Source organism: Coregonus lavaretus (assembly GCF_964263955.1).
Source record: "Coregonus lavaretus genome assembly, chromosome: 16".
Lineage (NCBI taxonomy): Eukaryota > Metazoa > Chordata > Actinopteri > Salmoniformes > Salmonidae > Coregonus > Coregonus lavaretus.
In genome coordinates, this window is record NC_140003.1 from 43,732,749 (window position 1) to 43,758,529 (window position 25,781).

Below are 25,781 nucleotides of genomic sequence, written 5' to 3' on the forward strand. Positions count from 1 at the left end.
GGCTGTATATCCAGAGGGAGCCATGATTCCATGAAACAGAGTATGTTACAGTCCCTGATGTCTCTCTGGAAGGAAATCGTCGCCCTGAGCTCGTCTACTTTATTGTCCAGAGACTGAACATTAGCGAGTTATATACTCAGAAGCGGTGGATGATGTGCACGCCTCCTGTGTCGGACTAGAAGTCCACTCCGAATACCTCTTCTCTGCCGGCGGCATCTTGGAGCAGTCTCTGGGATAAGTTCAATTGCCCTGGGGGGTACGAACAAAGGATCCAATTCGGGAAAGTTGTATTCCTGGTTGTAATGCTGGTGAGTTAGCGCCGCTCTAAAATCCAAAAGTTATTTCCGGCTGTATGTAATAACACAAAAAAATTTCTGGGCTAATAATGTAAGAAATAACAAAAAAATAATAATAATATTGCAAAGTTGCTCATGACTGCATGGCCAGGCACGACTCCAACACCATCATTAAGTTTGCCGATGACACAACAGTGGTAGGCCTGATCACCGACAACGACAAGACAGCCTATAGGGAGGAGGTCAGAGACCTGGCCGTGTGGTGCCAGGACAACAACCTCTCCCTCAACGTGATCAAGACAAAGGAGATGATTGTGGACTACAGGAAAAATAAGAGGACCGAGCACGCCCCCATTCTCATCGACGGGGCAGGTTGTAGTGGAGCAGGTTGAGAGCTTAAAGTTCCTTGGTGTCCACGTCACCAACAAACTAACATGGTCCAAGCACACCAAGACAGTCATGAAGAGGGCACGACAAAACCTATTCCCCCTAAGGAGACTGAAAAGATTTGGCATGGGTCCTCAGATCCTCAAAAGGTTCTACAGCTGCACCATCGAGAGCATCCTGACTGGTTGCATCACTGCCTGGTATGGCAACTGCTCGGCCTCCGACCGCAAGGCACTAAAGAGGGTAGTGCGTACGGCCCAGTACATCACTGGGGCCAAGCTTCCTGCCATCCAGGACATGTCCAGGCGGTGTCAGAGGAAGGCCCTAAAAATTGTCAAAGACTCCAGCCACCCTAGTCATAGACTGTTCTCTCTGCTACCGCACGGCAAGCGGTACCGGAGCGCCAAGTCTAGGTCCAAGAGGCTTCTAAACAACTTCTACCCCCAAGCCATAAGACTCCTGAACATCTAATCACATGGCTACCCAGACTATTTGCATTGCCCCCCACCCCTCTTTCACGCTGCTGCTACTCTCTGTTTATTATCTATGCATAGTCACTTTAATAACTCTACCTACATGTACATATTACCCCAATTACCTCGACTAACCAGTGCCCCCGCACATTGACTCGGTACCTGTACCCCCTGTATATAGCCTCACTATTGTCATTTTTACTGCTGCTCTTTAATTATTTGTTACTTCTATTTCGAATTATTTTAAATTGTACAGGTCTACGCCTGTTGTAATCAGCGCATGGGACAAATAAAAATGTATTTGATATGATTTGATTTGCTTAGGAGCTAGAAGCAGAGCTGCCATGTCTGTCGGCGCCTACTTAGTGACAGTACAAAATTGGCACCATTCAAATGCCTGCTGACTCGTTACAATTCAGCTTTAAGCACACGTTGATTTTGTCCCTGTGTGACGAAGAGAAATTAGTCTTGTTTCAATTCTATGTTGAGAACTGTAACTCCATCTGAGAACATCACAGCGAGATGAGACCACGTTTGCTGTGATCCCTAGAGCCCTCAAACCCATCTCTGGACCTCGAAGCCAGTTCCACTGCGTTTTTTTCATTTTCCCCCTCTAATCAGGGACTGACACCAGGTTGTGCAATTAATTATCAGGTAGAACAGAAAACCAGCAGGCTCCGGACCTTGTAGGGTAAGAATTGACTACCCCTGCACTAGAGGGTCCTGTTTCGTATGCTTATATTGTAAGCAGAGATGTGAGGTTCACAGCCAAGGGTGTTCCATCCTTTGTCTGGATAGGCCAGAAAATGTGACATGTCGCTCCCTAGTCAAATGAGGTGTCAGATTTCACATACTGGAGTCGGGTTCCCCTGCTCAGACGTTGCGTGCATCAACCAATGGTTGCGTGCCACGTCATCGACTGTGTCATCGACTGACAGATTGCTATAACATATGATGTGGTTAGATGATGCGTAAAATACCTATCCTGGCATTGTAAGATCTGGCAAGTGTCAGCAATGGTCTCAGATGAGAGCAGAGCAGCACAACCAGAGCTGTCAGGAGGTGCAAAGCAATTGATGTTGCGCCGTTCACAAAGCGCTCTGTACAGAAAAACGTTGGTCGGAACTGGTCCAGAATCGCTCAGTCACCTAAAAAGTGGACTTAACGTTTAAGAGGATTACTGTAGGCCATCAATGTCATATTGAGGCAGATTTCCATGACAGATGCCATGCAGTGTGCAGTGCACTGGCTACTCAACCACTATTTATCTCAGAAGCTTCTGTTTTGATGAGTTCGCAAAATAAACTATACTGAACAGAAATATCAACGTAACATGTGAAGTGTTGGTCCCATGTTTCATGAGCTGAAATAAAAGATCCCAGAAATGGTCCATACGCACAAAAAGCTTACTTCTTTCAAATTGTGAGCACAAATTTGTTTACATCCCTGTTAGTGAGCATTTCTCTTTTGCCAAGATAATCCATCCACTTGACAGGTGTGGCATATCAAGAAGCTGATTAAACAGCATGATCATTACACAGGTGCACCTTGTGCTGGGGACAATAAAAGGCCACTCTAAAATGTGCAGTTTTGTGACACAACACAATGCCACAGATGTCTCAAGTTTTGAGGGAGCGTGCAATTGGCATGCTGACTGCAGGAATGTCCACCAGAGATACATTTATGTTAATTTCTCTACCATAAGCTGCCTCCAACGTTGTTTTAGAGACTTTGGCAGTACATCCAACCGGCCTCACAACCGCAGACCATGTGTAACCACTCCAGCCCAGGACTTCCACATCCGGCTTCTTCACCTGCAGGATGGTCTGAGATGAGCCACCTTCAACTGAGGGTTTGCACAATCAAAGAATTTCTACACAAACTGTCAGAAACCGTCTCAGGGAAGCTCATCTGTGTGCTCGTCGTCCTCACCAGGGTCTTGACCTGACTGCAGTTCGGAGTCGTAATTGACTTCAGTGGGTAAATGCTCACCTTCACTGGCATGCTAGAGAAGTGTGCTCTTCACAGATGTATCCCGGTTTCAACTGTACCGGGCAGATGGCAGACAGTGTGTATGGCATTGTGTGGGCGAGCGGTTTGCTGATGTCAACGTTGTGAACAGAGTGCCATATGGTGGCGGTGGTTATGTGCAGGCATAAGCTACGGACAACGAACACAATTGCATTTTATCGATGGCAATTTGAATGCACATAGATTCTCTGACGAGATCCTGAGGCCCATTGAGGTGCTATTCATCACCTCATGTTTCAGCATGATAATGCACAGCCCCATGTCGCAAGGATCTGTACACAATTAATGGAACCTGAAAATGTCCCAGTTCTTCCATGGCCTGCATACTCACTATACATGTCACCCATTGAGCATGTTTGGGATGCTCTGGATCGACGCGTCCGACAGCACGTTCCAGTTCCCGCCAATATACAGCAACTTAGCACAGCCATTGAAGACGAGTGGGACAACATTCCACAGGCCACAATCAACAGCCTGATCAACACTATGCGAAGGAGATGTTGTCGCGCTGCATGAGGCAAATGGTAGTGACACCAGATAGTGATTGATTTTCTGATCCAAGTAAAATGTCATTGTCTTTTCCACGTTGGTTTAATGTAATTTCATTGAAATTACATGGAAACAACGTTGATTCAACCAGTGTGTGCCCAGTGGGTAGTTGCTCTAGTGTAATGGGTTACTGAAATATTTTTTTTTTCATTTCTCAATCTTTTCTCAACCCATGGAAAACTGGATTACTTTTTCATAGCTTTCTGAAGTGAAAAAGGACAACGTGAACAGAAGTGTTCTCATGGCAGGGGTTCTGCTATGGGTAATGACCAATCAGAATCGATTACTACCAGAGCTCTGTAGCCAGCATGCTGTGCTGGGGCCTTAGCACGGTTAACTAACACAGGCCTTATTACGAGATATCAATAGTCATAATCTGCATCTCAAATGGCACCCTATTTCCTATCTGGTGCACTACTTTTGACCAGAGCTCTATGTAGTGCACTGAATAGGGAATAGGGTGGCATTTGGGAGAAAACCTTAGTGATCCCATGAGGTCATTGATAAAAGGTCATCCCAGGTAGTGGAATGTGTGAGCTGAACTACGGGACATACGTCAGCCTTTCACTACGGAGGTCAAGGTTTAGCATTGATCAGAGGTTATACGATGTCATGGCATCAACATGCGGCTGCCAAACATGTCTAGCAGCTGCAGACGTTTAGAGAGGCTGTATTTTTCCACATGACCCACAGAGAGAGCGGTGGAACTGGTGCCAACAAACTGAGGAGACTTTCAACACTGTCTCAGTCAACTGTTTCAACCACAAATACATTCCCCTGTGTCTCCATGTCCATTTAGTGTGTTTACATGGCAAGATGGAATGAGGGTGTGTTCGGTGCGAGAAACTGACACAGTGCTTGTGAAGTTGAATGAAAGTCAAAATAAAACTTCCCAGTGTCTGGCTTTACCATTTATTTCTTTTTATTTCACCCTTTTTAACCAGGTAAGCCAGTTGAGAACAAGTTCTCATTTACAACTGCGACCTGGCCAAGATAAAGCAAAGCAGTGCGATAAAAAACAAAAACACAGAGTTACATATGGGGTAAACAAAACATAAAGTCAAAAATACAACAGAAAATATATATACAGCATGTGCAAATGTAGCAAGTTATGGAGGTAAGGCAATAAATAGGCCATAGTGCAAAATAATTGCAATTTAGTATTAACACTGGAATGATAGATGTGCAAGAGATGATGTGCAAATAGAGATACTGGGGTGCAAATGAGCAAAATAAATAACAATATGGGGATGATGTAGTTGGGTGGGCTAATTACAGATGGGCTGTGTACAGGTGCAGTGATCGGTAAGGTGCTCTGACAACTGATGCTTAAAGTTAGGGAGGGAGATAAGAGTCTCCAGCTTCAGAGATTTTTGCAGTTCGTTCCAGTCATTGGCAGCAGAGAACTGGAAGGAATGGCAGCCAAAGGAGGTGTTGGCTTTGGGGATGACCAGTGAGATATACCTGCTGGAGCGCATACTACGGGTGGGTGTTGCTATGGTGACCAATGAGCTAAGATAAGGGGGATTTGCCTAGCAGTGATTTATAGATGACCTGGAGCCAGTGGGTTTGGCGACGAATATGTAGCAAGGGCCAGCCAACGAGAGCGTACAGGTCACAGTGGTGGGTAGTATATGGGGCTTTGGTGACAAAACGGATGGCACTGTGATAGACTACATCCAATTTGCTGAGTAGAGTGTTGGAGGCTATTTTGTAAATGACATCGCTGAAGTCAAGGATCGGTAGGATAGTCAGTTTAACGAGGGCATGTTTGGCAGCATGAGTGAAGGAGGCTTTGTTGCGAAATAGGAAGCCGATTCTAGATTTAACTTTGGATTGGAGATGCTTAATGTGAGTCTGGAAGGATAGTTTACAGTCTAACCAGACACCTAGGTATTTGTAGTTGTCCACATACTCTAGGTCAGACCCGCCAAGAGTAATGATTCTAGTCGGGTGGGTGGATGCCAGCAGCGTTCGACTGAAGAGCATGCATTTAGTTTTACTAGTGTTTAAGAGCAGTTGGAGGCTACGGAAGGAGTGTTGTATGGCATTGAAGCTCGTTTGGAGGTTTGTTAACACAGTGTCCAATGAAGGGCCAGATGTATACAAAATGGTGTCGTCTGACTAGAGGTGGATCTGAGAGTCACCAGCAGCAAGAGCAACATCATTGATATACACAGAGAAAAGAGTCGGCCTGAGAATTGAACCCTGTGGCACCCCCATAGAGACTGCCATAGGTCCAGACAACAGGCCCTCCGATTTGACACATTGAACTCTATCTGAGAAGTAGTTGGTGAACCAGGCGAGGCAGTCATTTGAGAATCCAAGGCTATTTAGTCTGCCTAAGTGTTATGATCATGTTTCCATTGTGGATGATGGAAATATATTGTTGTGACTATAAACACACAATTTTCATACAAAAGCTAATGTATTCACTGTGGTAAACAGCATAGCCAATATGATCCTGATAACTCTTATCTGTGTTACCATGGAAGTCTAGCTTTGGTTCCACTGTGGGTGTTTCTGCCCTGTTAGGCCAGTGGTCTAATTCTGTAGAGGTGTAATGCATGCATGGTGACATCATTGATTGTTTTGCTTGGCTATATTTCTCTGGGCTGTATAGTGTTTCTCTGGGACTGGGATGAGACCCACCACCTCACATTGGAGTGGGATGAAACCCACCACCTCACATTGGAGTGGGATGAAACCCACCACCTCACATTGGAGTGGGATGAAACCCACCACCTCACATTGGAGTGGGATGAGACCCACCACCTCACATTGGAGTGGGATGAGACCCACCACCTCACATTGGAGTGGGATGAGACCCACCACCTCACATTGGAGTGGGATGAGACCCACCACCTCACATTGGAGTGGGATGAATCCCACCACCTCACATTGGAGTGGGATGAAACCCACCACCTCACATTGTAGTGGGATGAAACCCACCACCTCACATTGGAGTGGGATGAGACCCACCACCTCACATTGGAGTGGGATGAGACCCACCACCTCACATTGGAGTGGGATGAGACCCACCACCTCACATTGGAGTGGGATGAGACCCACCACCTCACATTGGAGTGGGATGAGACCCACCACCTCACATTGGAGTGGGATGAAACCCACCACCTCACATTGGACTGGGATGAGACCCACCACCTCACATTGGAGTGGGATGAGACCCACCACCTCACATTGGAGTGGGATGAGACCCACCACCTCACATTGGAGTGGGATGAGACCCACCACCTCACATTGGAGTGGGATGAGACCCATCACCTCACATTGGACTGGGATGAGACCCATCACCTCACATTGGAGTGGGATGAGACCCATCACCTCACATTGCACTGGGATGAGACCCATAACCTCTCATTGGACTGGGAGGAGACCCATCACCTCACATTGGACTGGGATGAGCCCCACCACCTCACATTGTTAAAGTGTTATGTGTTTTCCATCAACTACATCAACATTGGTATGTTGCGGCATATACAGTGGGGAAAAAAAGTATTTAGTCAGCCACCAATTGTGCAAGTTCTCCCACTTAAAAAGATGAGAGAGGCCTGTAATTTTCATCATATGTACACGTCAACTATGACAGACAAATTGAGAAAAAAAAATCAGAAAATCACATTGTAGGATTTTTAATGAATTTATTTGCAAATTATGGTGGAAAATAAGTATTTGGTCACCTACAAACAAGCAAGATTTCTGTCTCTCACAGACCTGTAACTTCTTCTTTAAGAGGCTCCTCTGTCCTCCACTCGTTACCTGTATTAATGGCACCTGTTTGAACTTGTTATCAGTATAAAAGACACCTGTCCACAACCTCAAACAGTCACACTCCAAACTCCACTATGGCCAAGACCAAAGAGCTGTCAAAGGACACCAGAAACAAAATTGTAGACCTGCACCAGGCTGGGAAGACTGAATCTGCAATAGGTAAGCAGCTTGGTTTGAAGAAATCAACTGTGGGAGCAATTATTAGGAAATGGAAGACATACAAGACCACTGATAATCTCCCTCAATCTGGGGCTCCACGCAAGATCTCACCCCGTGGGGTCAAAATGATCACAAGAACGGTGAGCAAAAATCCCAGAACCACACGGGGGGACCTAGTGAATGACCTGCAGAGAGCTGGGACCAAAGTAACAAAGCCTACCATCAGTAACACACTACGCTGCCAGGGACTCAAATCCTGCAGTGCCAGACGTGTCCCCCTGCTTAAGCCAGTACATGTCCAGGCCCGTCTGAAGTTTGCTAGAGTGCATTTGGATGATCCAGAAGAGGATTGGGAGAATGTCATATGGTCAGATGAAACCAAAATATAACTTTTTGGTAAAAACTCAACTCGTCGTGTTTGGAGGACAAAGAATGCTGAGTTGCATCCAAAGAACACCATACCTACTGTGAAGCATGGGGGTGGAAACATCATGCTTTGGGGCTGTTTTTCTGCAAAGGGACCAGGACAACTGATCCGTGTAAAGGAAAGAATGAATGGGGCCATGTATCGTGAGATTTTGAGTGAAAACCTCCTTCCATCAGCAAGGGCATTGAAGATGAAACGTGGCTGGGTCTTTCAGCCTGACAATGATCCCAAACACACCGCCCGGGCAACGAAGGAGTGGCTTCGTAAGAAGCATTTCAAGGTCCTGGAGTGGCTTAGCCAGTCTCCAGATCTCAACCCCATAGAAAATCTTTGGAGGGAGTTGAAAGTCTGTGTTGCCCAGCGACAGCCCCAAAACATCACTTCTCTAGAGGAGATCTGCATGGAGGAATGGGCCAAAATACCAGCAACAGTGTGTGAAAACCTTGTGAAGACTTACAGAAAACGTTTGACCTGTGTCATTGCCAACAAAGGGTATATAACAAAGTATTGAGAAACTTTTGTTATTGACCAAATACTTATTTTCCACCATAATTTGCAAATAAATTCATTAAAAATCCTACAATGTGATTTTCAGGATTTTTTTCCCTCATTTTGTCTGTCATAGTTGACGTGTACCTATGATGAAAATTATAGGCCTCTCTCATCTTTTTAAGTGGGAGAACTTGCACAATTGGTGGCTGACTAAATACTTTTTTCCCCCACTGTAATAATCATTGTGGTATACTGGATTGATATCGTTGCTATACCAACTGTGTTTTTATATGTCAACGGCAAGTCACTTAACCCACATACATTATGATTAATAGTTATTGAATTATAAACATTCTCTAGTAATACCATATGTGCCATTCGGAAATACTTTCTGAACAGCTCTCAATCCCTGAGCAGACACACCCACCCTCTCAGAGGACCCTCCCTCTCTGTGTGATTGGTTAGTTTGCAGCCCACAGGGCTGGATAAGGTTCTCATTAGAACGGAGAGTATGGCAGACAGTTTCAACCCTATCTTCCTTCTCTCAATAGTCTGAGAGGACATGGTTAGAGGGCCAGAAACTCACAGAAGAGTCAATACTGGCACTGGAGGTGAAAACAGACGAGTCAGCTGGTTCTTCCAGAGCGTTGCAGTGGATTGGTCTATTATAGCGTACGCTTACCAGACTTGTCAACTGTAAAACCTTTCTTCTTTTCCCCCCTGTTTGTGGATGATGGGATTTTAACCATGTGGCAGGTAAGAAAGAGGTTACTGCTTACATTATCTTCAGGGTTGCTTTTCTTACACAGAAACAAGTGGTGTCTGTGTGCTGTAAGTGCTTGGTGTCAGTGTGTTGACACGTTTGGCTCCAAACGTTGACTCAGCCTGGAGGCAGGGTGCAGTTCAAAAGCTGATGTCACTCTGCTGTTCCGATCTCAGAAATCCATTATGTTTGAACTATCAAAGTGACATCACAGAGTGTAGAATAGCACAGTAGTTGAGGGGAGAGGCAGTGAGTGAAATGACAGAGTACAACAACAGGCCAATGTTGCGATCATGTGCAATGGGTTGTCCGTGATAAGCAATCTTTTGATGTGACTCATTCTAAGCTGTGAATGTTGTGATTAGGAAAGCTGGTGTGCCAACTTCAGTGCTGGCACCATGCCAAAGTTTACACCTTTGATTGTCATGAAAACATTATTTATGAGTTATATCAAGCCCAATAAGTATTGCCTCTTTTTTTTTCTTTTTTTATCAAGCATGGCATTTTCAGAATGCAGTTGGAATATCAGCTTTTATTGTTATTCATTTTATAGAATTCTTGTCTTGCCCCTCACAAATTTTAATGAAAGCTGTTTTTGTTGAGTGAAGCTCCTCTTTTTCAACAGTTTATTACCAATAACGTTCTGTGTTTGTTCCACGGTATGAGAGTTATACTAGCACTACCAGGGGAATGAAAAGAAGCCGTTGAGAATATCCTGGTGTCCCGATGCCCCACCAAATGTAATGTACTACTTAGATAACATAAGGTAAATGCAAGTGAAATACAGTGGCTTGTGAAAGTATTCACCCCACTTTATTTTTTTTCCTATTTTGTTGCCTTACAACTTGGAATTAAAATTGATTTTTTGGGGGGTTTGTATCATTTGATGTACACAACATGCCTACCACTGAAGATGTAAAATACTTTTTATTGTGAAACAAACAAGAAATAAGACCCCCCAAAAAATAGAAAACTTGAGTGTGCATAACTATTCACTATCCCCTTTTTTTCTGGCCATTCTTCCATAAAGCCCAGCTCTGATGAGTGTACGGCTTAAAGTGGTCCTATGGACAGATACAATCTCCACTGTGGAGCTTTGCAGCTCCTTCAGGGTTATCTTTGGTCTCTTTGTTGCCTCTCTGATTAATGCCCTCCTTGGCAGGTTTGTTGTGGTGCCATGCTCTTTCCATTTTTTAGTAATGGATTTAAAGGTGCTCCGTCGGATGTTCAAAGTTTCAGATATTTTTTTATAACCCAACCTTGATCTGTACTTCTCCACAACTTTGTCCCTGACCTGTTTGGAGAGCTCCTTGGTCTTCATGGTCTTCACTATAGGTATCAGTGCAGGAGTCAGTTTGTGAAGGATTTGTTCAGGTTCAGTCTTTTGATTGTAGCCTAGGTGTTGAAAGAGGTCAACAAGGAAAGGTACAGGCGTATAGTGAATAATGACTTGTATGTGTTTGTTTGGGAGTCTACATCGGTAACGTTTTGGTTGACACTAATATAGATTAGTATTATAGAAGTCTGTATGCATAGTGCATGACTCATCATCAGTTTAAAAAGTCAATATGTCAGGGATTGTCAGTGTCATGCAGTTTATATGTCAGCCACAAGGTGTCCCTCTTTAACCTCTGTTTTGTAATAGTCTAAATTGCCCCCTCAATTTCGATGTGGTAATCTGAAGTCACAATGCATCAATATAAACAGTACACTTAATGTATAAGAATTACAAAATATATACTTTGTTAACCCATAAATGTTCAAGTAATTTCAATGATGCATAATCTGCCTCAAATATTAATAAACCCTCAATTTAATCCAGTGAATTCTTTGTACAGTATTTTGGGATCAAGGGAGAACATTTGTTTTGACATGGGCTAGATTATATTTTAATCATACGACTGGAATTCGAGATTAGTGCAATCCAACTGCGACCAATTCTGTTATCATGAAATCTATGCTGGGGAGGGCTTTGCTGGAAAAGCATGAGTCTTAGGGGGATTCAGTGAAAGTTCATGTGGTCATGGAAAGAAAACACACTATTTTCCTGCTGATGCCACCTGCCAAGCCGCGGGGGAGGAAATGGGAGAGTTTGGCTGTTCTGATAACTGACTGGGATGACCTACAGAAAGACTAACCGTGCCAGCAGCAGGCGTAGCTAACAGACCCTCTGTTCTAAAGCTGCTTGACTGCTTGGCTGGCTAAAGGCTAACTGGCAATGTATCAATCCAACTAGTGGCCTCCGGTTCCAGTTTCTTATCTATGGTCAAATCCGCATTGGATTCTCTCTCTCAGCTGCACACAAACTCCTTTGCAGTGTATTTCCTTTTTTTATTTTTATTATCCAGAGCAACCTACAGTTAGTGAGTGCATACATTTTCCATACTTTACTTTATTGGCACACAATAATCAATATCCCTCATCAGGACATCAACACTAAACAAATGAAACACCTACTGTCCTGTCACAATCAATACATATGTAGGATCTTAATTTGATCACTCTTTTGCTGCTGAACATTTTCCTGTGCAGCAGGAAATGCACACTTGTAGTGAATTCGAGGTTTAAAAAGGCTTCTAAAGTTTGAAATGTTCACTTTGAAATGTCACACTTGATGTCAGACTTGACATAGTGGACTGTTGGACCGCTCTATTGAGCCGGCTGCTTTTAGGGGCCGAGCCAGGCCACACATTGGTCACAGATCCGCCACGAAGACAGGATTACAGATAAACATGTTAGGTATCTGCCCCGGGAAAAAGGGGGAAAGAGAAAGTTCTCTCTCTGTCTCTAATGATGAATACATGCATAGAGGCCGTCATTAGAGATGATCAAATAGCGTCGCAAAGCTGATTAAAAAGAGCTTCAATTGAGAGAAAAAAATTATACGACAAAAGTGAGAAAGACAGCACGTATCCTGTGAAATGTAATTTTTGTCCAAGAATGACTCTCGTTCAAACAAAATGTATACTTAGATATACAGATGTAGGATCTTAATTTGATCACTCTTTGGTTGCTGTGAATTTTCCTGCACAGCAGGAAATGTAAAGTTGTAGTGTATTCAAGGTTTAAAAAGGTTTCTAAAGTTTGTAATTTCCTCTTTAAAATGTCAGACTTGATTTGCCCTAACAAAACAAAAACAAAAAATCCATTAATTATAATCCAAATAATAATTCACATTTCCTGTTGCTGCATGATTATTTCCCTGCTGTAGCGAACTGGCTCAAATGAAAATAATACATCTGTAAGCCCTAATATTCAAGTTCAGAGTTTCACTGAAGCACCATATTGCTTAGTAGAGTACCAATGCTTGATTCCTGCACCTGGGGGCCAGTATAAAAAAAAAAAAAAAAAAAAAAAATGAATTCACTAACTGTAAGTCGCTCTGGATAAGGGCGTCTGCTAAATGACTAAAATGTAAATGTAAAATGTATCCCACACTCGAAAAACCTGTCAGTGCCCACATGCAGAGAACCCTATGCCTGTTTTTTTGTTCATCTGCTCTTCCAGTTCAGAAGTTACACCGCCCTGGGGAAAACCAATTTACACTTCATTCTATGATTTAAGCATATTAATCGGCTTTCCTGCACTTAATCTGGGCCGGCCTGCTGGCACTAGATGTCGGGGATTTAACATCTTAAGGATCACACCCTTTTTTTAAATTTTCGCCTAAAATGACATACCCAAATCTAACTGCCTGTAGCTCAGGACCTGAAGCAAGGATATGCATATGCATTCATACCATTTGAAAGGAAACACTTTGAAGTTTGTGGAAATGTGAAATTAATGTAGGAGAATATAACACATTAGATCTGGTAAAAGATAATACACACAAAATAGCATGCGTTTTCTATTTATTAATTTTTTCCATCATCTTTGAAATGCAAGAGAAAGGCCACAATATAATATTGCAGTTTAGGCGCAATTTAGATTTTGGCCACTAGAATGCAGCAGTGTGTGTGCAAAGTTTCAGATTGATCCAGTGAAGCATTGCAATACTGGACTATTTTGAATCAAGTCTGCCCAAATGTGCCGAATTGGTCAATTGATACATTTTCAAGTACATACAGTGGGGAGAACAAGTATTTGATACACTGCCGATTTTGCAGGATTTCCTACTTGCAAAGCATGTAGAGGTCTGTAATTTTTATCATAGGTACACTTCAACTGTGAGAGACGAAATCTAAAACAAAATTCCAGAATATCACATTGTATGATTTTTAAGTAATTAATTTGCATTTTATTGCATGACATAAGTATTTGATACATCAGAAAAGCAGAACTTAATATTTGGTACAGAAACCTTTGTTTGCAATTACAGAGATCATACGTTTCCTGTTTGCACACACTGCAGCAGGGATTTTGGCCCACTCCTCCATACAGACCTTCTCCAGATCCTTCCGGTTTCGGGGCTGTCGCTGGGCAATACGGACTTTCAGCTCCCTCCAAATATTTTCTATTGGGTTCAGGTCTGGAGACTGGCTAGGCCACTCCAGGACCTTGAGATGCTTCTTACGGAGCCACTCCTTAGTTTCCCTGGCTGTGTGTTTCGGGTCGTTGTCATGCTGGAAGACCCAGCCACGACCCATCTTCAATGCTCTTACTGAGGGAAGGAAGTTGTTGGCCAAGATCTCGCGATACATGGCCCCATCCATCCTCCCCTCAATACGGTGCAGTCGTCCTGTCCCCTTTGCAGAAAAGCATCCCCAAAGAATGATGTTTCCACCTCCATGCTTCACAGTTGGGATGGTGTTCTTGGGGTTTTACTCATCCTTCTTCTTCCTCCAAACACGGCAAGTGGAGTTTAGACCAAAAAGCTATATTTTTGTCTCATCAGACCACATGACCTTCTCCCATTCCTCCTCTGGATCATCCAGATGGTCATTGGCAAACTTCAGACGGGCCTGGACATTTACATTTACGTCATTTAGCAGACGCTCTTATCCAGAGCGACTTACAGTTAGTGCATACATTATTCTTTTTAATTTTCATACCCCATGGGAATCGAACCTACAACCCTGGCGTTGCAAACGCCATGCTCTACCAACTGAGCTACCTCCCTGCCGGCCATTCCCTCCCCTACCCTGGACGACGCTGGGCCAATTGTGCAATTGTGCTGGCTTGAGCAGGGGGACCTTGCGTGCGCTGCAGGATTTTAATCCATGACGGCGTAGTGTGTTACTAATTGTTTTTCTTTGAGACTGTGGTCCCAGCTCTCTTCAGGTCATTGACCAGGTCCTGCCGTGTAGTTCTGGGCTGATCCCTCACCTTCCTCATGATCATTGATGCCCCACGAGGTGAGATCTTGCATGGAGCCCCAGACCGAGGGTGATTGACCGTCATCTTGAACTTCTTCCATTTTCTAATAATTGCGCCAACAGTTGTTGCCTTCTCACCAAGCTGCTTGCCTATTGTCCTGTAGCCCATCCCAGCCTTGTGCAGGTCTACAATTTTATCCCTGATGTCCTTACACAGCTCTCTGGTCTTGGCCATTGTGGAGAGGTTGGAGTCTGTTTGATTGAGTGTGTGGACAGGTGTCTTTTATACAGGTAACGAGTTCAAACAGGTGCAGTTAATACAGGTAATGAGTGGAGAACAGGAGGGCTTCTTAAAGAAAAACTAACAGGTCTGTGAGAGCCGGAATTCTTACTGTTTGGTATGTGATCAAATACTTATGTCATGCAATAAAATGCTAATTAATTACTTAAAAATCATACAATGTGATTTTCTGGATTTTTGTTTTAGGTTCCGTCTCTCACAGTTGAAGTGTACATATGATAAAAATTACAGACCTCTACATGCTTTGTAAGTAGGAAAACCTGCAAAATCGGCAGTGTATCAAATACTTGTTCTCTCCACTGTAGCTGTAGAGAACATACATTTTGTATTACCATATAATTTTTGTAAGTTTACACACTCCCAGTAATGTCATATATGATGGATCATTAGCTTATACAGTAACTTTCACACATCTAGATGGCCGGGCGGGGTGGGTGTGGAGCCAGAGACAGTAGGGGCTCAAACTGTAGAACCCAGTTCCTACATTTGAATATAAAAATTGATTTTATCAAACAAAACTATGCTACATTTTATCTCTGGGACCCTCAGGATGACAAATCAGAGCAAGATTACTGAACGTAAGTACGTTATTTACCTTCAGAGGTGAACGTATCAAACCAGTTGCCGTGATACGTTTTTGTTGTTGTTGTGCACTCTCCTCAAACAATAGCATGGTATTTTTACACTGTAATAGCTACTGTAAATTGGACAGTGCAGTTAGATTAACAAGAATTTAAGCTTTCTGCCCATATAAGACATGTCTATGTCCTGGAAAGTTTGCTGTTACTTACAACAGTCATGCTAATCACATTAGCGCACATTAGCTCAACCGTCCCGTATACGGGACACTGATCCCATAGAGGTTAACAACCTTTACGACCACAGCTCTGTGGATCTCATTAGGCTGGTAGTGTCTAGATGTGGTTACTCATTAGACTTGGTTGGCTTTTTAGAGTGGTGTTTCTCCCTCTCGGGCCATGTGGATGCATCCTATTGGCTATTGATTGTCAGTCTGGTGCCAACCAATGACTGTAGGTGCCAACCCCGATTGGCTGTGGAGCCTGTCCCAGCCCCATTGTTAAGGTCACTTTTCATTTCACATGGGCCTTTTTCCATCGCTGGCAGTGGGCAGACAGGGGGCTGGTTTCAAGGCAATTGATAATTCAGCTCCACCCATGCATTATTAATCCATGTTTTGTCAATGGGGGAACAAGTTAATGCAACATGATCTTTGTGTATGATAATACTGCTGCTTTCTTATAGATAAGCACAGTTTTAACGATGTCATCAATTCATTTTGTAAGAAACTATTCCTGGAGTACTTTGTGTATAACAAAAATAAATAAATAAATAGCAGCCATGTGTTAAGCTACTATAGGTGTGGAAAGGAACTAGGACCATATTTTTAGGAACCTCTGGGTCCTGAGTGTGTGAAGATGACCACCACTCTTCTCCACTGAAACGCACTGACACTAAATTGCAGCACTACAGTACACTACAATACACTACAGTACACTATAGTACACTATAGTACAATACACTACAGTACACTACAGTACACTATAGTACAGTACACCACAATACACTACACTACAGTACACTACACTACACTACAGTACAATACAAAACACTACACTACACTACACCCCCTGTAGCTCAGTTGGTAGAGCATGGCGCTTGCAACGCCAGGGTTGTGGGTTCGTTTCCCACGGGGGGCCAGTATGAAACAAATGTATGCACTCACTAACTGTAAGTCGCTCTGGATAAGAGCGTCTGCTAAATGACTAAAATGTAAATGTAAAATGTACACTACAGTACACTACACAACACTACAATACACAACACTACAGTACACTACAGTACAATACACTACAGTACCCCACAGTACACTACAGTACAGTACACTACAGTACCCCACAGTACAGTACAGTACACTACAGTACAGTACACTACAGTACCCCACAGTACAGTACAGTACACTACAGTACAATACACTACAGTACCCCACAGTACCCTACAGTACCCCACAGTACCCTACAGTACCCTACAGTACCCCACAGTACCCCACAGTGCACTACAGTACCCCACAGTACCCCACAGTGCACTACAGTACAGCAGGCATTCCTGCCCAGCTGGAGGCTTCAGAGGAAATCAGACATTGACATTCCGATGCCATCTCCAACACCATGTGTCTCTCACCCTGACACCCACCGCTTTGTGTTCACCAAGACATGTCTACAGTATGGATCTGTCTGTCAGGGAGGGGATTGTGAGAGCGAGGGAGGGAGGCACATGGAGACCAGATGGTAGATGGTACCATTCTTATCTGAAAGTGATCCATCCCCACTTTATAAACCTTGAGTGATGGGGACAGATGAACACAGGGTTTCTCATGAACACACTGGAACAGATGAACACAGGGTTTATCATGAACACACTGGAACAGATGAACACAGGGTTTATCATGAACACACTGGAACCGATGAACACAGGGTTTATCATGAACACACTGGAACAGATGAACACAGGGTTTATCATGAACACACTGGAACAGATGAACACAGGGTTTAGCATGAACACACTGGAACAGATGAACACAGGGTTTATCATGAACACACTGGAACAGATGAACACAGGGTTTATCATGAACACACTGGAACAGATGAACACAGGGTTTATCATGAACACGCTGGAACAGATGAACACAGGGTTTATCATGAACACGCTGGAACAGATGAACACAGGGTTTATCATGAACACGCTGGAACAGATGAACACAGGGTTTATCATGAACACACTGGAACAGATGAACACAGAGTTTATCATGAACACACTGGGAAGTTTCATGTGGTGGAGAGACACATTTTTACAGATTTTACTGGTCTTGGGGGAGGGCTAGAAATGTGATGGAAAGTCTTACCTCTCTTTTGTAATCTAAAAATGATTTTGTGAAACGTTGTATGCTTACTGCCTCAACTCAGTGAGACATTTGAGAGACACTGACGGTTTGAGCAGGGAGAGAGAGAGAGAGAGAGAGAGAGAGAGAGAGAGAGTACAGATTGTGATGTAATCCTTGTGTTCCAGGTCAGCTTGTTGTTTGGGAGCATAGGGAATCAGAGTCCCCTGTCCCTGCTCCAATCACAACCCATCCCCTGTGTGTGTGTGTGTGTGTGTGTGCGTGTGCGTGCCTGCGTTACTGCATGCGTGTGTATTTGTGTGCATGTGTATCGTCAGCCTTTCTCTCATTTTGTTATCCCTGGTGACAGAGCTAAGAAAAGTTCCGCCACACAGGGCAGCATTGTGCCGCTGGAGAGGCAGAAGAGACGGTCACAGAGGGAAACTGATCCTGACGCTCTCCTCTCTTTTTCCTCTCTGGTTTACAGCTCAGTGGGCAGAGGACACTGACCTGCCTGTCCTGTGGGAGGGCCAGAGTTACACTGACTAGGCCTACCCCTGGGGTCCTGGAGAGCGCTGTCTCTGCTTATGTCCGGCCTCTCTCTCTCTCTCTCTCTCTCTCTCTCTCTCTCTCTCTCTGTCTCTCTTTTATTCTCTACTCTCTCTTCTCTCTCTCTGTCTCTCTCTCTTCTCTCTCTTTGCCTGTATTTCCAGTGAGTGCTCTCTCCTACTGTAGGTGGAGCCCTCTGTCCTGGAATTGTGGGGCAGCTCTTCCTGTTGTGCTGGCTACTTGCTACCTCTTGCTCTCTGTCTCTGGTTCCTGGTTAATGACAGCCCTGCTCCGACACAGCAGGATTACTGCCTTATGAAGACTGGTGTTATCTGGATTCTCCACAGTCTGTTACTGCACACCGCCACCGCCTCGTTTCCTTTGTTGTCGTTATAATATGCTTTCATGATTTGGGTCAGAAGTTCACCCTCAACCGAAATGTCTCTGCAGTACAAAGCGGGGCGAAATCCATCGGTGGGTAAAGTAAACTGTGTGTGAATGGAAAACTTGCAAGTGGAGTGGAGTAAGGTGCAGTTGATGTGAAGCACTTTCCTCTGGCTCTCTGCCACAGTGTACTTTGACAGGGTTTTAGTGTAACTCTAGGGCTTTTGTAGGTTTGTATGATGACATCAAGGCTGGGACATTTGTCTTTGTGTTCAGTATTTGCATTGTGTTCTTCACGCAAAGCTCTTAGATCTTTTGCATATTTATTAACTATTATTTGGCTTCAGTGAATGGAGACTTAATCATGTTCGTCACACATGGCAGGATATTTGCATGCTACTGTTGTATTGTCATTTACTTAGAGGAAATATAACAAAATATTCAGACATACACTCTTAGAAAAAAGGGTTCGAAAAGTGTTCTGCGGCTGTCCCCATAGGTGAACCCTTTTTAGTTCCCGGTACAACTCTTTTGGGTTCCATGTAGAACCCTCTGTGGAAAGGGTTCCGCATGGAACCCAAAAGGGTTTTACCTGGTACCAAGAGGGGTTCTTCAAAGGGTTCTCCTATGGGGACAGCCGCAGAACCCTTTTTGGTTCTAGATATAGCGCCTTTTTTTCTAAGAGTGTATGTGTCAGTTGAGTTGTGTTTGATTTGTGGAATACTTGTCCACACATTATGACAGACAAACATGTCAGGACAGTGATGGAGTGTGGATTAAGTAGCCACTCCTAATTCTACAGCTATTCGTATTAGACCTGAGCACTAATCTTACTGTTGAGATTTTATAACTTCCATTTCACCAGATGAATTTACTTCAGTGTTCAAACTATCAAAATGTTATATTGTGTGCACTGTGCATTTCAAATTGATAATTTAATATTGCATTTCAAATGTATGATTTCTGAAATGTCTCTTGAGTGTTCAAGGTCACGATGTTAAGAATATACTCTATTTTTTAATGCCGGAAACCATAAACCATAGTAATATTTGAGTGTATTTTTCTGGCAACTGCTATGCAGTAACCTACACCGTACGTTGGCTTGGCTCATCAACTTGGATAGCAGAGAGCAGGTTTTTGTTAAAACAAACTCCATGTCCGGACAAAGCACCAACAGAAGCACAACAAAGCCCCACAGATGAATTCATATTGTCTGCATCACAGACATGTGAGACGAGTGCAACAATTGTCTCTTACAGTAGGTTAGCTGAGTGCCTCTGTGGATTTCAACTGAATAGGAGGGGAAACAAACCTGGCTTGCAGCTGTAGCTTTCTGCACAGTTTCTGTATCCTCAACTTCAAAGACAACTTGTGCCCGGCTGGCCTGATAACGAGCTTCTGCCTTCTTTCACACATAACGAGTGGAGGTAGAGAGTTCACACGCGGAGACGTGACAGACACAGCGCGTCCACTCACAGCTGGGGTGTTCCGACTGGCCTGGAACAAAGGCTCTGTGTCCGTCAGGCCAGTCACAGCAAGGAGTTCCAGCCGTGAGCAGGCAAGGACTTCTGCTTCAGTGAGCTGTCTGGCTTCACTGCCCTGGGCTAGCTAGCTTGCTAGCCTAACCAAGCCTCTCCATAGACATGGGCCACTTGACAGAAAAATGACTAATTTACGGTGTTTCCAGAGTTATATCATCAAAACTAACTGTAAGTCGCTCTGGATAAGAGCGTCTGCTAATTGACTAAAACATTTTTTTTTTTTTACAATTCAAAGCTCGTATAAAAAATGCAGCGTTTGTTTGTTCTTCCCAATTCGTTTGGCTGTTGCATCACAGGGAATAAGGACAGATGCACCTCCCTATAAAAGATGTAGGAATTAGTTCAAGGGAACTCAAGATCGACATGGATTTCTTTACTTTTTAACCAAACAACTTTCATTTTCGATTGAGCTTTAATTTGTATTTCTGTAAGGGGTTTAGAATACGCTGTAACTCAGTTAGAAGCGTCTGCATTTCATTCAATACTCCTGATAAAGATACCAGAGATGTGTTATCCAATACCTGCTATTTATTCCTCTAGTACGCCAAGTAATCTCCAGTGTTATTTAGATTAGGAATGTGGCAAGGCCACTCATTAATTTATATTCTGGAAAAGTTGACAACCCCCTACAGTTTAACCCTTTTGAACCCCTTGCTTCTCTCTCTCTCTCTTTCGCTCGCTCTCTCTCTCTCTCTCTCTCTCTCTCTTTCTCTCTCTCTCCCATTCTCTAATGATGAAGTCCATGTCATCCCTACAGATAGCTGATCAGCTTCCCTGGATTTCGCTGACGACATCGCTTTGTTGTGTGTGAAGATGGAAACACTGGAGTCGGAGCTGACCTGCCCAATCTGTCTGGAGCTCTTCGAGGACCCCTTGCTCTTGCCCTGCGCTCACAGCCTGTGCTTCAACTGTGCCCACCGTATCCTGATCTCCCAGTGCAGCCCCAACGAGCCTGTGCAGTCCATCGGCGCCTTCCAGTGCCCAACCTGTCGCTATGTTATCACCCTCAACCAGAGGGGCCTAGAGGGACTGAAGCGTAACGTCACTTTGCAGAACATCATCGACCGATTCCAGAAGGCTTCCGTAAGCGGGCCCAACTCTCCAAGCGAGACTCGCCGTGAGCGGGCCGCCCCGGACGGCACGGCCATGACCTCCCCCAGCGAGACGGTGCAGTGCCAGTTCTGTGAGCAGGACCCTCCCCAGGATGCCGTCAAGACCTGCGTCACCTGCGAGGTGTCCTACTGCGACGAGTGCTTGAAAGCCACCCACCCCAATAAGAAGCCCTTCACCAGCCACCGTCTGATCGAGCCCATGCCGGACTGCCACCTCAAGGGACTCATGTGTCTGGAGCACGAGGAAGAGAAGGTGAACATGTACTGTGTCACAGATGAACAGTTGATCTGTGCCTTGTGCAAACTGATCGGTCGGCATCGGGACCACCAAGTAGCTGCCCTCAGTGACCGCTATGAGAAACTCAAGGTAAGAGATGCTTTGTGCTGTACTGTGCTACACTGTACACAGCTTCAGGAATGTCTGGGGAGTATGGGAAGTGAGTGATTGACTGTGAAGAGCTCACTATGTGCAATACTTTGTGTCCGCTGAGTGGAATAAATGTGCAGATTAAAAAATCATATTTGATTCAAATCAAGTTCAAATTATTTGAGTGTATATTAGATAAACAATATTATGCCTGAATTGCCTGAGACATCAGATTCAATATCTGACCATACTTTTAGTGTTTTGTTGAGATTCACCACACACATTTTCAGAGATCACAGTTAATTTTGTCATTGCTTACTATTAGAAATGCAAAAAAATTATGTGATTGATCATTGTGTTGTTTTCCAAATGTTGCCTCATCCTAAAAAATCTATGTGACATACTGCAGCGTGAGGAAAACACGTTGTTCCACAATTCATAGAGGCATCATGATGATGGCATTTTAAAGATATAAACTTGAGGTAGTATCAAATATTTCAATAAATAGTCTTTCTCCTATTGATATCCTCTGTTAACCAACGAGGAATGTTTCCTCAGACTCATGAGTAAATCGGGAGTCATTGTTGTTGGAAACGGTGCAGCACAAGAACAATACAATCAGGTCAACTGTGTTATACTGTATCTACTGACCTCTTGGCTTACGGAACGTCAAAACAAAGCTAACCGTATTAGAAACATGTCAAATTGAATTCCCCCATTCAGTCAGATTTCCCAATAATACATCCGCATTAAACACATGTGAGGTCTGTTAATATTTCAAAGAGCAGGAGCATTGGGAACAAGGAGTGATCACAAACCATGACACTCTTTCTTTTAGCAGCTTAAATAGAACATTTGCCACGTAATTCCAACCAATAAAAAAGATAGCTTCCAGGGTTTCAGGTTAAGTAGAACTAACCTCTTTCCCTCCATGTGTCCATATTAATATGGTATCATGAGAGGCTCTTAGCTGGAACACACAAAAAGGTGGCCACGCATTCCTTGCACTTAAGACTTGAATGAGCCCCTGTCAAAGCACTGAAATTTGGGCTTTGTGGGCATGTATTTTGCCAACACACCATGGGACTCGATCATGGCTCCAGAAACCTCATGGGAGCGATTGAATGCTTTATTACCAGGCAGAACCATGCAGCTGTGTATTATAGTTAGCCTTTCATATGGAAATGTAACCCTCACATTTGACAAGTTCTATCAAGAGACGTAGCAAACAGGGCTGTGATGTCAGCAGACCTCAACCCTTTACATTCTGTTGATCAACATGCATTGAAGTATTTTATCAGTGAAGTCATTTTTTTTTATATTTACAATTCATCAATACTTTTTTTTGTAGTTAACATTTCCTACCCTTTTGTCTTTCATGCACAGCACAGTAGCCGTATCTATTATCGTTTATCACAGTTGATTGATGGCCAAGTTATGGTTTATTTGAATATTTGCATAAGGCAGTGTTTAGTCAATGCCTTTATTCAAGTAGAAGTCAGTGTAATAATGTAATAATGTGACTAGCTGAAGAGTTTCTAGGGACCACATGGACACCATTGCATGGCTTTGAAAGACCACAGGACTTTTCACAAATATATAAAAATGTAACACTATTTATGCAAGAATCACAAAAAGGGATTTTGCGTTACATAATACGCACAGACTACTTTTTGCTTGGCCTTTCTCCAAAAACAAAGAGAATGCCAAGCTTGGTCCTAGACTCCCAGTGAAACTGAGATGCGGTAATCTTAGATTGCAACACTATGGCGATCGAGGTCAGAGCATCAGCGTTAACCAGTGTCTCCTGTGTTTGATCATGCTGTCATTGTGCAGAGAACTCCAGGCCGCTATCTCAGTGAGAGGAGTGAACAGGAGGAAGCAGACCAGGAGATCTCTACGGTATCTACCGCATTAATCCAACTCTACATTCAGGGACAGGTCTACTAAGAGTTTACAGCTGTTGTTTTCAATGGGGAATAAAACATACAGACTAAATAATACAAATAAGTTATATCAAGGTAAAATCTAAATAATTTTTTGGCTCTTTTATTCCCCTCTGAAAATAACAGGAGAATATTTTGCAAACGTGTAAATGCTCTGTAAACCTGACACGTAGAATAGAGTCCTCATTTTACTATGGGTGACATCACGGCCTCTATGCGAGATCTGCTTAGTTTATGTAACAATTTATGACATACAGTATCTATACATACAATATAAAGATATTGAATGTACTCTGGGACATAGTTTGCATTCAGATTGTTACATAACCCCCCAGGGAGATCACTATTAAAATACATACTGTATTTGATTCTATGTAAAGTTATCAATTTTGGAAAAAGTGCACATTAGTTCCACAATAGATACAAGTATGTACATATTTATCATAATCAAGGAGATCGTGAAGGAAAATGACAAGCCCCTCCTTCCTGTTGCTCTGTATTTTACTAATGTTACTCAGTAGTTGTGGTCAAACTTGACCTCTGCTTGTCTGATATTTCTTGCCAGATGTAAGATACTCTACCTACTAGGTGGTCACTATTTTCAGCACAAATCCTACATTATATGTGATTAGAATGTTCGTGACAGATGTCAACTCCATTCTCCAAAATGGATGAAGCTATTCTGAGCATGACAGTTGTAATGTCAGAACCAACTAACAAACCCAGAACTGGTGCTCATTACTCTTTATCCACATGTTAATACCCTTGTCTTGAGTGAGATTACTTTTAGTCTGTTTGTATTCCCCCTGACCTCTGTACCAAGGTATTGTCATACTGTGTCCCTGAGTCAGTCTATAGCACGAGAATGACCGGGTTTGGGATTGTTTGTTTTAGTCTACAAGGATTCATTTTTGTTGTGCAGCATTTTCCTTTGTTCTCCCTCCACGTCTTTCACATGGGGCTGTTGTCTTGATTTTAAGAGGCTTCATCTTTTACAAAAATGATTAGTCAACCCGCTTCGCCTTTTGAAGTTAAACGTATATAAAATATACAACAGCCAAAGTACAAAATAACCCCATCTAAATAAATAATGTTAACAGAGACTTTATGAAAAGACAAAGATATATTTTTTGACATGGAGATGTAGCCATACGCCTCAATGCAAAAAAGCAGCGTTGCAAAATTAATTGCACTTAGCATGCTCCAAGCTATACTACAGTATGTCAATGTTCCCCACTGCTAAGTCACATCCCAGAGGGCACATGCAATGTAGTACTCTCTGTCTAATGTAGGGGGAACGCAAATCATAGACGTAACAGAAGTATTTAGACACCTGTACATGTCTGAAATCTCTTATGTTAGGCAAAAGAAAAGTGAGAAAGAGAGGGGAGGGGGTAAAAATACATTTCCCCTTTTATCGGTTCTAGAGTTAGAAGGATCATTATCGGTTCTAGAGTTAGAAGGATCATTATTGGTTCTAGAGTTAGAAGGATCATTATTGGTTCTAGAGTTAGAAGGATCATTATTGGTTCTACATTTCCATTTACATTTCCATCATTTAGCAGACGCTCTTATCCAGAGCGACTTACAAATTGGAAGGATCAGTATTGGTTCTAGAGTTAGAAGGATCAGTATTGGTTCTAGAGTTAGAAGGATCAGTATTGGTTCTAGAGTTAGAAGGATCAGTATTGGTTCTAGAGTTAGAAGGATCATTATTGGTTCTAGAGTTAGAAGGATCAGTATTGGTTCTAGAGTTAGAAGGATCATTGTGTGTTATGGTTCTACATTGTTTCCTCACTTTCATCTAACATTGAAATGCTCTTCATGTTTAGACAGTTCCCTGCGATGGATTTCTATTTTCCTAAATCAATCCAGGCCTGATGAGAGGAAGGAATAGCCACTTCCTCAGGATGAGGAATGCTTTTGGACCCACACCTTTGATTTTGGCTCTCTTCCCTCCTGACAAAAACCTGACCGGTCAGATCACTGTCGGTGTTTCAAAACTGTGCATCAACCCTCAAAAGGCTGAAGGAAGCTGAATCCATCTGAAAGGAGTAAGAG

The 25,781-nt window shown here is 43.2% G+C and overlaps 1 protein-coding gene across 4 annotated transcripts in view; it reads left to right on the forward strand.

The window, feature by feature from the left end:
* The window catches only part of LOC311144038 (E3 ubiquitin-protein ligase Midline-1-like), a 69,101-nt gene that overhangs the window by 21,417 nt on the left and 21,903 nt on the right, over positions 1-25,781 (forward strand). Inside the window, exons 1-3 of one of the 4 annotated variants that reach the window (XM_084179965.1) lie at positions 9,101-9,362; positions 21,053-21,774; positions 23,611-23,676. In XM_084179965.1, the coding sequence (XP_084036091.1) occupies positions 21,109-21,774; positions 23,611-23,676 (732 nt within the window). In that variant the 5' untranslated portion in view covers positions 9,101-9,362; positions 21,053-21,108. Of the gene's footprint in view, positions 1-9,100; positions 9,363-18,536; positions 18,845-21,052; positions 21,775-23,610; positions 23,677-25,781 lie in introns of those variants that run through there. The other 3 variants (XM_084179966.1, XM_084179967.1, XM_084179968.1) reach the window with 3 other exon arrangements.